The 14,989-nt window shown below is 40.6% G+C and overlaps 1 protein-coding gene across 11 annotated transcripts in view; it reads right to left on the bottom strand.

Moving 5' to 3' along the window:
* ncs1b (neuronal calcium sensor 1b) overlaps positions 1 to 14,989 on the bottom strand; it is a 45,832-nt gene that overhangs the window by 28,867 nt on the left and 1,976 nt on the right. For 3 of the 11 annotated variants that reach the window (XM_061906878.1, XM_061906868.1, XM_061906872.1), the window contains exons 2-3: positions 14,524 to 14,633; positions 9,662 to 9,792 (exon numbers count right to left, since the gene is read on the bottom strand). In XM_061906878.1, the coding sequence (XP_061762862.1) occupies positions 9,662 to 9,725 (64 nt within the window). In that variant the 5' untranslated portion in view covers positions 9,726 to 9,792; positions 14,524 to 14,633. Of the gene's footprint in view, positions 1 to 9,661; positions 9,798 to 9,928; positions 10,078 to 14,523; positions 14,634 to 14,989 lie in introns of those variants that run through there. The other 8 variants (XM_061906869.1, XM_061906875.1, XM_061906870.1 and 5 more) reach the window with 7 other exon arrangements.

Here is a 14,989-nt window from a genome sequence, read left to right on the forward strand (position 1 = left end):
ATGGATTACATTTATATAGCGCTTTTCTAGATACGCAAGGCACTTCCCAGAGAAGTGAGAACCCATCATTCATTCACCCCTTGGGGTGGTAAGCTACTTTCGTAGCCACAGCTGCCCTGGGGTAGACTGATAGAAACGTGGCTGTCAGTTTGCGCCTACGGCCACTTTGTCCACTACCCATCATTCACAGTGTGAGCGGCACAGAGCGAAAGGGTGAAGTGTCCTGCCCAAGGACACAACGGCAGCGATTTGGATGTCAAGAGGCGGGGAGCGGACATGCAACCCTCAGGTTTTTTGACTACGCCATGCCGCCCCGTATGTATATATATATATATACATATATATATATATGTATATATGTAGGTGTGGGAAAAAATCACAAGACTACTTCATCTCTACAGATCTGTTTCATGAGGGGTTCCCTCAATCATCAATCTCCTGATGATTGAGGGAACCCCTCATGAAACAGATCTGTAGAGATGAAGTAGTCTTGTGATTTTTTCCCACACCTACATATTGCGCTCTACCACGGTATCGAGCACTATTCTCCGGATAATCCAATCAAGACATACATATATATATATATATATATATATATATATATATATATATAATGTATATATATATATATATATACAAAAATATATATATATATATATATTAGGGGTGTAACGGTACACAACAATTTTGGTACATACCTCGGTTTAGAGGTCACGGTTTGGTTCATTTCCGGTGCAGTAAGAAAACAACAAAATATTAATTTTTGGGTTATTTATTTACCAAATTTGTAAACAATGGCTTTATCCTTTTAACATTGGGAACGCTATAATAATTCTGCCCACGTTAATCAACATTAAACTGCCTCAACTTGTTGCTCGGATTAAATAAAATGACAAAACTTTTCTTCTACATATAAAAAGTGCAACATTAAACAGTTTCAAGTCAACTCATCATGCTTAATTTTTTACAGCATTTGGGAAGCCTGTAGTTGATTTTTATCATGTAAATGTTATATTTTTGTCAACATGTGATAGCAGGGACCCTGCCATTGAAAACTAGGCTGCTACATTACTAATGATTAATGTAACTATAGCTGAAAAAATAGTACAATAGCAATAGGAGCGACTATTCATCCCTGAACACCATGAAGTTCAAGTGAAATAACAGACAGACAGGGCTTTGCTGCCCCTAACACACACGCACACACGCAGCAAAATGAGCTATCGTGACGCTAAAAGCTAATTAGCCTTCACCTCAAACCGGGACTGCGAGCGAAATGAGCTGCAGTTTAAATTTCTAGAACGTCAACAGGCTCATAGTGATGTTAGTAGTAGTTTACTATTGGGAGGTGTTTATTATAATTTGGGGAGAGTACCCTGCGACACACCTATCTGCTCGACGCTGAAGCATTGACTACATGCGCTCTGAATATGCACTGCTGATTGGCTGTTATCGCTTGTATGTAACCAATCAGATGGTTGTGTGGGTGGGACAATGCTGGGTGTGAAACAGAGGCAGAAGAAGCAAAGCAGCTTGTTAAGACTTAAGCTTAGAAACTTGTTCGGTACACCCCCGTACCGAAACGGTTCAATACAAATAAACGTACCGTTACACCCCTAATATAAATATATATATATATGTGTATACATATATATATATATATATATATATATATATATACATATATATATGTATATATGTATATACAGCATATAAGTATATATGCTTACGCTGCAAAAATGGCATATAATCAAATTTTTGCTTGTACAGAGGCTATCAAGGCAGATAGCTTTAATGTGTACATTTTTACCTTGAGAGCATTCACGTGCCCCTGGCATTGAATGTCACGGTCAATCTCATGACTGTCAGACAAGCAAATCTACCATTAAATTGGCCTCTAAAGTCCATGTAGTCAGAAATGGAGCGGGACTTTACCATGGTTTATTGTAAAAAAAAAAAAAAAGAAAAAGTTACATAACTCAGTCAGAGGCAACGGGTAATAATGTGATCCGTCCATGCAGTCGAGCGCAGCGCCCGTTCGGCCGGTCGGCCCTGGAGGGTCCGCTAGAACCATTCCCGCTTGCACTCTGTCACTGTGAGACTCTTTATGCCTTTGACAATGCAGAAGAATCGTCACGCTATCAGATGGGCCGAGCCTACACCCTGGAGACATTTAAATATGACCTCTGGTGGTTCAGTGTGATGCTGGGCTGAAAACCTGTCGGGAAGTAATTCTGGCCTAATCTGGGCACTTTCCATCGGACCAATGATGATTTTCCGATTTTCCAATGTATAAATGTTATTACAATGTTGGATACTCGTGCTAAACAATGACAAACTCTTAAATCATAAGGATCGTGTATTTGAACATTAATCAATCAATCGACTGAGAAAATGAAAATAATCTTGATAACTTTGCTTTCACAAAGGAAACGAAAGTATTCACTTAGCAATGCTCTCAGCACCTGAGTGTCTTTATTCAATGGCAATGGCAAAAAGAGTGAATCCTCTTGTCCGTCATCCAAATTTTTTTGTCTCTGTGGAGGGAAGAAGTACTTTACCTTAAACAAACAGAATAAACTGGTCGTGACTTGCTGGTGAGAAGCGCCATGATGTAAAATTAGGAGCAAAGACGATAATTGCAAAGCCAATGTCCCTGTGTGGGAATACTTCAGCTTTAAACGAGTGATCAACATGAGCCCATTATCACGTATGCCCAATTTGTTGGAAAGTGAACACAAAAAAAAACACACCAACAAAACTAACCAGCAAACCTAGGTTTTACAACTGGGGAAAAAAAAACTGCACTTTATGGTAGTAGAAGCATTTAAGTCTCACCTTAAAACTCATCTGTATACACTAGCCTTTAAATAGACCTCATTTTTAGACCAGTTGATCTGCCGCTTCTTTTCTTTTTCTCCTATGTCCCCCCCTCCCTTGTGGAGGGGGTCCAGTCCGATGACCATGGATGAAGTACTGGCTGTCCAGAGTCGAGACCCAGGATGGACCGCTCGTCGGGACCCAAGATGGACCGCTCGCCTGTATCGGTTGGGGACATCTCTACGCTGCTGATCCGCCTCCGCTTGAGATGGTTTCCTGTGGACGGGACTCTCGCTGCTGTCTTGGATCCGCTTTGAACTGAACTCTCGCGGCTGTGTTGGAGCCACTATGGATTGAACTTTCACAGTATCATGTTAGACCCGCTCGACATCCATTGCTTTCGGTCCCCTAGAGGGGGTGGGGGGTTGCCCACTTCTGAGGTCCTCTCCAAGGTTTCTCATAGTCAGCATTGTCACCGGCGTCCCACTGGATGTGAATTCTCCCTGCCCACTGGGTGTGAGTTTTCCTTGCCCTTTTGTGGGTTCTTCTGAGGATGTTGTAATCGTAATGGTTTGTACAGTCCTTTGAGACATTTGTGATTTAGGGCTATATAAATAAACATTGATTGATTGATTGATGGTGTTTAATATTTATTAAAGTGCAATTATTTCCAACACAGTTTTAGAGTCAATGTTATTTTTCATTGTTCAGTTATTTAGGATAGTTGAAAGTTATTGACCTTCTACTTACAATAGTAAAAAAAAAAGAAAAATCCAAGCTTGAAAGGAATACTTGCATTATTATAATATAATGAATACATGTGTGCTTATTTTTTTCTCAAAATAATGCTGACAATAATATTGTTTATCAACAACTTGTGGGAGGATATATTAACCAGGAAAATGTATTATCAGCCCAGACCTATTGGACGTGAGCTTGCACGCAGTTTTGGATGCCTCTGAACGTTGTGTTTTGTAGTCTGCTTTTAACAGTGGGAACACTTTGATGTTACAGTGGGCTAGAAACACTTATGTGGGTATAGGTGTGGCCAATTATTTTGACTCGGGGGGCCACATTTAAAGAAAAAAAAATGTGTCTGGGGGCCGGTTCATCAATTTCTAGGAAAACTAATACAAAACCTCACAATAACGTCTGATTGAAGGCTTAAAATGTTATGACAGACCGCCTTAAAAACGGAATAACGTTTTATTTTTTTCTATGAACGATAAAACATTGAATATTGAGAACGTATGAACGTCACACCCCCTCTCAATCGACATATTTTACAATCAGGCCAAATGCAACAAAAATGCAACAAACTCAGCGAAATATGAACGTGAAGGGTAAAAAAAAAAAAAAAATTTACAATCTGATGTACGTGATACATCACTAAGCTTTAGAACTTTCTTGGAAAAATCTCCTTCCACGTCTGTCCCTGACACCCGCATTTCAGGCTGACACTCTGTGGAAACGCTCCCCACTCACACTGCTTGGTGCTTCATCTGACCTACTGTGACATAGATTACCATAGCAACTAGTAGGGTTGTACGGTATACGGGTATTAGTACATTACAGCGATACTAATGAATCATATTCGGTACCATACCGCCTTTGAAAAATACCGGTCCGCCACACCCTAATATTTTTTTTTTATATATAAAACCAATAATGCAATTTTTTTCTAGTCCCCTTTATTTAGAAAAGTACCGAAAAGTATCAAAATAATATTGGTATCAGGACAACAATACAATATCATGCAAAAGCGCAGATTCCAACCATTGAAATATGTTGTATAGTTCAAGACTCATGGTCATTTGAAAACATCACTGCACATCATAATGGCAGCTACACTTTCCATCTTAAATATCTAAAAAAATGTATTTGGGAATGTCCGGCTGGCCAGATGAGGTGGTTCGGGCATCTGGTCAGGATGCCACCCGAACGCCTCCCTAGGGAGGTGTTTAGGGCACGTCCAACCGGTAGGAGGCCACGGGGAAGACCCAGGACACGTTAAATGGGTTGTACTTGTATAGCGCTTTTCTACGTTGGGAAGACTACGTCTCCCGGCTGGCCTGGGAACGCCTCGGGATCCCCCGGGAAGAGCTAGACGAAGTGGCTGAGGAGAGGGAAGTCTGGGTTTCCCTGCTTAGGCTGTTGCCCCCGCGACCCGACCACGGATAAGCGGAAGATGATGGATGGATGGACGGCTGGCCAGATTAAAAATCTTAACGGGCCGCATGCTGACCCCAGGTCTTAATTTGCCCAGGTCTGGTATAGGTTGTATTCAGTCACGTGACTTTTTCTGAATTTATTACTTCCGGTGTACAAAATGGTCAACCGAAACTAATATAGCTACTGTACGGCAAACAGTGTGCAAACTATCTGAGTCCGCAAAAGGCTTAGATCTTACAGCTAAAAGTAGATACAGGCAATAAATGTAGCTATGCAATAGGATTGATCACTTTTTTTTTTTTTTCAAAAAAAAAGATTAGTCTCCTTCTCAGACATGTCGAATGTGGTGCTCCAGGCGATATTCTACACAACAAAACAGATTTAAAAGCTTGGAAAAGCACAGAGGTCTAAAATTTGGTTGTGTGTGGCTGGGTCAAGGAAATTAGTATTAAGACACTCCCGGATAAATCATGCATTGTTTTTGCTCGAGTAAGGTTGCATTTCATGATTTAACTTTGCTTCTTATGAAACTGGGAGTAGATGGAGAAGTGACCACAGCTTACTAAAGCTGCATGGTTGGGTAAGTTTAGGCCATGAGCCTTGTTGTTGCACGCAACGGCATCCTCACAAGTACGTGTGGCTTTCCTGGTCTTTATCAAAATATAACTATAGATTTCCGCCTTCTATATGTGCTGAAGTTTTTATTTATGACTGCTGCATTTGGCAAAAGCTTATTAAATCAATTCGGTTTTGCTCACATTTGCTTTCTTTTATTGACACTTGCCAAGTTGGTGGTTTACGAAACAAAATGTGATTGAAGAACTCCGTAACAATAAAATAAAATATAAATTGATTATAGATAAACTATGAAAATATCAAGATAAACTTAAATGGGAAATACTAAACGTTAAAAGTATAACAAACAAACCTTTAACAAAGTGGTCACTGCAAACGTGTGCGTTTCTCATCATTGCTTTTTAAAATCTTGCAGTCTTTCACACTTCTTGAAGTACTTCTCGGGGAACTCTTTTTCGCGATTTAAAGGGTTCAAACAGCCTAAAACAAGCACAGGGCTTTTTTCTTCGAGAAAGGCAAAATGAAACTTAGAACAGTTTGACAACAGATGCTCTCTTCACCGCCATTTGAACCTCACATATTTATTTATTGTATACACTTTCAGTCAGCCCGCTCCTTCTCCTCCGCTTCATACTAAAACTGAAGCTGCAGCCTGGAACCTCCCCAGACATGCCATACCGCTTGCTATAATGTCCACAAAAGAAAAAATACTTCTGTGTTTATTCGTCCACGACATTTACATGTGACCGCTTTGTCAACATGGACCAGTACAAAGTTGGATTAGACGCTAAACTGCTGCTGTAAGACGGCATGATAAGTTAAAGTGAAAGTACCAATTATTGTCTCACACACACACACACACACACACCCCTTGTTCAACCCCTGGGAGGTGAGGGGAGCAGTGAGCGGCAGCGGTGGCCGCGCCCGGGAATCATTTTGGTGATTTAACCCCCAATTCCAACTTCTTGATGCTGAGTGCCAAGCAGGAAGGTAGTGGGTCCCATTTTTGTAAAGTCTTTGGTATGACTGTAAACTCACGATCTACCGATCTCAGGGCGGACACTCTATTCCAACATTAACACTTGGTTGTGTTGAATAACCGCAAGAGTAAGCTGTAAGTCACACTTTCTCAGTGTTCTAACGATTTATTTTGTGTAAAAGCAGTTGTCTGTGTAATGTTAGTATATGCAGGGTAATCAATTCAAGTTTTCAATCAAGCTATGTTAGGTTTGCCCTATAAATATATGTACATGGATACTGTATTATTTTCATCTAATGATGGCATGTGCACAATAACACACAGTCAGATATGCTATAGAGTTTATCTACATAAGAAAAGAGCAGAAATGTCTTCAAAATACCGTATTTTTCGGATTATAAGTCGCTCCGCAGTATACGTTGCACCGGCCGAAAATGCATGATAAAGAAGGAAAAAAAACATATATACTGTACGTCGCACTGGAGTATAAGTCGCATTTTTGGAGGAAATTTATTTGATAAAATCCAACACCAAGAATAGACATTTGAAAGGCAACTTAAAATAAATAAAGAATAGTGAACAACAGGCTGAATAAGTGCATGATATATGACACATAAATAACCAACTGAGAAGGTGCCTGGTATGTTTACATAACATATTATGGTAAGAGTCATTCAAATAACTATAACATATAGAACATGCTATACGTTTACCAAACTATCTGTTTCTCCTAATCGATAAATCCGATGAAATCTTCTTCCTCGATGTCTCCAAAGGTATGCGCCGCTTCCTCTTGTCGTTTTCTGCTGCATATTTCACTACGTCCAGCTTGTAATCTGCAGTACATGATTTCCTTTTCGGTGCCATTTTTGTTCAGCCCTTCTCAGTTTTTATAAGTTACCCCCAACGATGAAACTATCCATTTTAATAGCTACAGCAGTAGCATAAAGCATATATCAATTAGCATTCCATGACCCACAATGCACTTCTGCATTGACCAAATTCTTATTGGTTGACGTGTATGTGACGATTGCTGCCATTTTCTTTGTCTTGTCCGCGAATGAGATAAATAATATTATTTGATATTTTCAGTAATGTGTTTATTAATTTCACACATAAGTCGCTTTGGAGTATATGTTGCACCCCCGGCCAAACTCTGAAAAAAACTGTGACTTATAGTCCGAAAAATAACAGGACAGTGTATGGGGGCATGGCAGGGAGTGGTTCATATGCTTCTAAAAAGACAGCCAAACAAAACTAACCGATTGCTTGCATATCAGAAAGGGGTTAAAAATGTGACTATAGAGTGAAGTGAATTATATTTATATAGCGCTTTTCTCTAGTGACTCAAAGCGCTTTACATAGTGAAACCCAATATCTAAGTTACATTTAAACCAGTGTGGGTGGCACTGGGAGCAGGTGGGTTAAGTGTCTTGCCTAAGGACACAACGGGAGTGACTAGGATAGCGGAAGCGGGAATCGAACCTGCAACCCTCAAGTTGCTGGCACGGCCACTCTGCTAACCGAGCTGTACCGCAAAATTCACACTCCAATACATACCATCTCCACCACAAGGAAGTGTTTAAATGTAGATTAAAATCCCCATAAGTCCCCTTTAAGTGCGAATGTGCTCTTGTCTTCTCATGTTGGGTTTGGAATGACTGCACAATGTCTAAATGTTTTGTTTATGAAGACGTCACTGCATCTATATAGCGAAGCTGACAGCTCTCACTGCAGGCTAAGCTTGGTTGGTTTTCTGTCAACACAGGCAATTCTTTTGCAGAAAAAGCACCCTCCTTCTTTTTACCAAAGGGACAAAGGGAAACTTAGATTGAGAAATGTCATTTGTCCCTAATTAGTCAAGAACCCAAGAAAAAAGGGTGACTAAACAGCAGACAAAGCTTCTCGTGGGAGAACATGAACAAGAGGCATCTGGATGTAACGTAAGATTGATGGGAGTCTCAAGCCAAGAGGGAAAGAAGAAAAAGCAAGAGAACAACATAGTGTTCCTGTCAGTGATGCTAACTTGATAAGATCCTAATTAGACTATATCCCTTCCCTTCTCAAAGAGGGCAATTAGGGTATGGAATGACAGAGAATGTTTGTGAGAGCGCATAAAGGACAGCAGCTACCAGGCCAGCCTAGCACAAAGCATTGTCTCCACAGCAATTTCCTGCCGCAGCCGCCCTCCTTGCCTGCGCAGTGGAGAGCACCGCCACGAAAATAACACTGTCATTAAGCAGCCGATGGATGTCAGCCCCCACTCACACCTGCAAATGGCACTGCTCAAATGACACTAATGACATTTCTAATGATAATGCTGTGCTCCAGAAATAACACACACATGTGGTGTCTTCCCCTTTAACCTCATTTAGGTAATCATCCAACTGATGTCAAATCTGATTGACAATCAAGGGGTAGAATGTTAATGTATGTTAATGTTATTTTACAAAGACTGAAAGTAACTCGGAAAATCATGACCATGCATCAGACTGCGCTCAAATGTTTCCCTTCCTTCAGACATAATTTGTCCCAACAAGGTAATACGTGAGGCTTTCTCGTGTTTCTCGGTACAAAAACAATTCCTTACATGAAGAGTAGGTGCATGACTTGCATCTACAATCCATCCATTTTCTACCGCTTATTCCCTTTTGGGGTCGCGGGGGGCGCTGGCGCCTATCTCAGCTACAATCGGGCGGAAGGCGGTGTACACACTGGACAAGTCGCCACCTCATCGCAGGGCCAACACAGATAGACAGACAACATTCACACTCACATTCACACAACTAGGGCCAATTTAGTGTTGCCAATCAACCTATCCCCAGGTGCATGTCTCCAACAGCTCCTAATTCATGCTAAAAAGATGCTGATTACAACTGAGTGTTTGACCTTATCTAATTACAATTTGTCCAAGATCAAACAGCTTGAATCAAGTTTGTGCCATTCTTCAAATGGTAATGGAAGCAGCACAGCATAACTATTTTCTGCACATACTGAGTGGAAAATAGGATGAGAAAAGCAGCAGCAACAATGTGTTCTACAAGCTGTTAAACGTTTCTGCAGGATTTGCTCACTAAAGGCAAAAAAAGACCAAAAATGAAAACAAATACTCACAGTAGGTTTTCCTTGTCAGCTCCTCCACCACCTCTGGCTTGAGCTTGCTGTTGGATTTACCCATGATGATCAGCTTTTATCCACACCTTCAGATCCACCTGTTATTGCCTCCCCTCACCTCCAGTTTCCTCCTGAGCTGGAAACATGTAAAGAAGGAGGCCGGTTTAGCCAATGCAATGACACCAGTCGCTTTAGGAAGCCCACTTTAATGATGTTTTTGCAACAGAAGAATAAATATCCATCCAAATAAATTAAGATCTCGCTCACTGCACTGTGCGTGGAGCCAAAGGTTGCAGTACATGGAGGTCTGTCAGATTGTACAGTCTACAAGAGCACAGAGTGTCTGCCTCATTTCTTCACAGCAGTCCGTGGGAGAAGAGTGGTGCTTGGATGTGTTGCTACTACCGTCCTTGGATATAAGAGTCACGGCTCGGAGGGTGAGTGAAGCACGCTCCCTCCTTCACAGTCCCTGTTCTTCCCACCCCGTCCTTTCCCATCACTATCTCGCTTGCTCCAGATAAGTTACTGTAGAGAAGACCCAACCTCCCCCAACACTCTTGACAGCTGAGATAAGTAGATGTGTAAACGAAAACACAAGGAAAAGAAAGCTTCGCATTCAACTGTGATTTGCACAAAGAAAAAAAATATTTTGTAATCATTTTCGGTAAAACAAGGAAAACACAGGTTTGTGCTTAACTGTCAAACTATCGTTGCTCCTAAAATAAGTTTGTGAGTTGTCTAGCAACCTTTTAAGAAGATTTGAAGGGTGACAGTTCTCTCCTCCTCCAGTCTGACTCATAATTATTTTTTCGTTCCTGGTCTCAAGATAGAATGGTACGGTGATTCCCTTTTCTTTTGCTATAGGAAATGATGAAAAAACAAAAAGTATCTGTAAAAGGCCAGGTGTTGGGATGTACTGATGCCTGACGTCAGCCACACAGAGCTTAAATCGTACCGTACTCTAAACCGGACCAACAATTTTAAACATATGTATACTAGCTGGTCAATTTAGTGGGGTTTTAATTTGTTTACACTTGTATTTTTGTCAGCGGACCAAATAATGCTCTCACATTAAGCATTAATCCGTGCCTCGATAGGACAGCGTATGGGATGTGTACATTGTCAGACGATTAAAGTGAAAGTCAATAATCCTGTCAATCAATCAATGTTTATTTATATAGCCCTAACTCACAACTGTCTCAAAGGGCTGCACGAACCACAACGACATCCTCGGTACATAGCCCACATTAGCGCAAGGAAAAACTCAGCCTAGTGGGACGTCGGTGACAGTGACTATGGGAAACCTTGGAGAGGACCGCATATGTGGGCAACCCCCCTCCCCTTGCCCCCCACCCCCTAGGGGAGACCGAAAGCAATGGATGTCGAGCGGGTCTACCATAATATTGTGAAAGTCCAGTCCATAGTGGATCCAACATAACGGTGAGAGTCCAGTCCATAGTGGATCCAATGTTTTGTTGTTAAAAACATATTAAAACATGAGATAATACCACACATGTCTAGGACATAAACCAAAAAGCTCCGTTTTACCCAAACACTAAGTGTTGCGTCAAGGGCAGTCATGCAGTGTACCGTCACAAATACATTACGGTCCTGTGGGAAACGCAAGATATAAATGATTTTAAAACGTCAAAAAGGTTTGCAGAGATGTGCTAACGAATGTAATGTACAAGAATGTCATGATCTCACATGACAGTTATTATTAGGTTATTGTGTTTTCTATTATTTCCTGTTCAGCTCCCTAATTCTTAGTTTTACTTCCTGTTTGCCTCCAATTGCCACTACTTCTCTGGTCTGTGGGCGGGCTCCTTCAACTGTCCCCAATTGGCACTCAGGACACACCTGCCCCTGGTTGCCAATCTAGATGTTTCTTATACCAGCCCTGTCCTCCGCACTTCATACGCCCGTTTGCCACTTGTGCACTTCCCCGCTACATCCTGCATTTCCCTAAAAAAAAAAGAGCTTCCGTCGTCTCTGCATCCCAGGGGTCAAGACAAACATAAATTTAACACACAAAACAATCCATTTGTTGAAAAGAACCACATATTTTTTACTACTGCATTAGGGCTGCAGCTATCCATTATTTTAATAATCGAGAAATATACCAATTAGTTTGTTTGAAAATCAAGTAATCAGATGAATCTCACTTCATAACAAAAAAAATTTATTTTAGGGAAAATATTAAAAATACCGTATTTTTCCAACTATAAGTCACAGTTTTTGACTTATACTCAGGAGCAACTTATGTGTGAAATTATTAACACAATACCGTAAAATATCAAATAATATTATTTAGCTCATTCACGTAAGAGACTAGACGTATAAGATTTCATGGGATTTAACGATTAGAACTGACGGATCGTTTGGTAAACGTATAGCATGTTCTATATGTTATAGTTATTTGAATGACTCTTACCATAATATGTTACGTTAACATACCAGGCACCTTCTCAGTCGGTTATTTATGCGTCATATAACGTACACTTATTCAGCCTGTTGTCCACTATTATTTATTTACTTTAAATTGCCTTTCAAATGTCTATTCTTGGTGTTGGGTTTTATCAAATACATTTCCTCAAAAAATGTGACTTACTCCAGTGTGACTTATACATGTTTTTTTCCTTCTTTATCATGCATTTTTGGCAGGTGGGACTTATACTCTGGAGCGACTTATACTCCGAAAAATACGGTAAACAATGTTTCTGCTTGCAATAACCTTCATTCCCTTTCTTTTATAAATGCAAGTCATCAACATTGAAATCACACTTTAAAAATGTGTGCATTAATAAAAATAAACACAATGATTAAAAAAAAACTTTTCGGAATTTCCATCAGACAGATAACTTCACTCAAACCGCACTGCTCAATTGCAGTGGCAATACAGAATCTATACTTACACAGAAACACGTATTTATAGGGAACCTATGATTATATTGTCTTTTCTGACTCATTATTGTTGTTAAAATGTTGGATACTTGTGTGAAACAATGCCAACGCGTCAAATCATAAGGTTCATGCATTTTGGAGGCCTCTGTTTGCGGGTTTTGCGGACTGGCTAGGTTGTGATGTCATAGCAAAGTGGACATTCTAGTTTGGACATTAGGTCAAGCTCTCTCCTTCAGGCTGTGAAGAGACACAAAAAAATGTAGGCTAAAGTGTTACTTTCATCTAATCGTGTCATGTGCATAATAACACCGGCGTGTGATATGCAGTGACATAAATGCTGCTTAAAACAGCTTTAATTATGCCCTCCCTGACTCAATCAGAGGGTGACGACTTCAAGATACAGTATATTCTTTAAACAGTGTACAATAACAAAATAAAAAAATATAATACTTTTGGAAAGGGTTGGGCGCGGTTTCATTTGCAATCTGGGAACGCCTGTACGAGCGCACATATGGCGCAAAATTTACGCATTATCTTCACCGAAGCATATCCAATACATATTATATAGAGCAGTGTTTTTCAACCTTTTATGAACCAAGGCACATTGTTTTCATTGAAAAAATCCTGAGACACACCACCAGCAGAAATCATTAAAAAAAATAAACTCAGCAGCCGATATTGACAGTAAAAAGTTGTTTTCGCAATTGTGGGATATGAATTCAAACCCTAGCCAACCATGCATCACTAGAGCTCTTGTCTCAAAGTAGGTGTACTGTCACGACCTGTCACATCACGTCGTGACTTCTTTTGTGTTTTTTGGTGATTTCCTGTGCGTAGTGTTTTAGTTCTTGTCTTGCGCTCCTATTTTGGTGTTGATTGTCATGTCATGTACGGATGTACTTTGTGGACGCCGTCTGCTCCACACGCTGTAAGTCTTTGCTGTCGTCCAGCATTCTGTTTTTGTTTACTTTGCAGCCAGTTCAGATTTAGCTTCGTTTTGCATAGCCAACCCTAAGCTTCAATGCCTTTTCTTAGCGGCACTTGCCTTTTGTTTATTTTTAGTTTAAGCGTTAGATACCTTTTGACCTGCAAACCATTGTCGCTGTTCCCAACATCTACAAAGTAATTAGCTACCTGCTGCCACCTACTGATATGGAAGAGTATTACACGGTTACTCTACCGAGCTCTAGATGAGCACAGACACTCAACAACGGCACATTTGCGGATTATAAACACTGGTTTGCAAAAAAATATTTTCAACCCCCATCCCTCCGTCTATTTTCTACCGTTTATCTCTTTTGGGGTCGCGAGGGTGCTGGAGCCTATCTCAGCTGCAATTGAGCACAAGGGGGGTACACCCTGGACAAGTTGCCACCAATTAGATGAAATGACATAATCTCCTACGGCCCACCAAACAATATCTCGCGGTAAACTAGTGTGCCACGGCACAGTGGTTGAAAAACACCGATATAGAGGACAAGAAAGTGTTTTAAATGTAGATTAAAATCATAATTGGTGCCCTAAACTTCAAAGCACTCTATGCAGTCAGGATTTTATCAATTCGTATTACTCACATAACGATTATCAAAGCATCACAATATAAATCAAAGCTTTTTTTTTAATCCAATTAATTGTTGCAGCCCTATACTGAATTTGTATGTCTGGCTTTACATTTAATCTTTTTGATGATTTTTAGGTACATTTCTGTAAACGTCACCGGCTTACAGTCACATTTAGTGACATCATATTCTGTGTTTTGGTGAGTTTGTTACATGACTCACTCATGACTAGAATCCACAGGCAGGCGGACCTAACCCATTTCTCAGGCGGTCTGGCCCTTTGGTCAAGTCGACTACATTCACACTTGACCAAACAAACCGTGCTATCAGAGCAAAAACGGACTCTGGTCTGTTTTAACCGGCGCCAAAAATGACAAGCGTCGTACAGTGTGCAGGCACCTTCACTGCAGACATCTGCATGTGTCCATGGCAAGTGATGTCCCGCTGAGTGAAGCCACGCTGAGTATCATCATCTTCAGTCCTCTTAAATCCTGTCCTTCAGGGTACTGCTAAGAATATGAACACACAAGAGAGTGGTTGTAAGTCGTAATGATGTGGTGCAGTGATTCTCAAACTGTAGTACGCGTACCACTGGTGGTACGCGGACTCCATTTAGTGGTACGCCAAAATAGCCCTTCATTCAATATTGCAATGATGTGACTTGAGCCGTTATTAAAGGTTTATCAGCCTCCAATGGAAGTTGTTACAATCCGACTACCGTATTTTTCGGAGTATAAGTCGCTCCGGAGTATAAGTCGCACCTGCCGAAAAAGCATAATAAAGAAGGGAAAAAATATATATAAGTCGCACAGGAGTATAAGTCGCATTTTTGGGGGAAATGTATTTGATAAAACCCAACACCAAG

Source organism: Nerophis ophidion, linkage group LG07 (assembly GCF_033978795.1).
Source record: "Nerophis ophidion isolate RoL-2023_Sa linkage group LG07, RoL_Noph_v1.0, whole genome shotgun sequence".
NCBI lineage: Eukaryota > Metazoa > Chordata > Actinopteri > Syngnathiformes > Syngnathidae > Nerophis > Nerophis ophidion.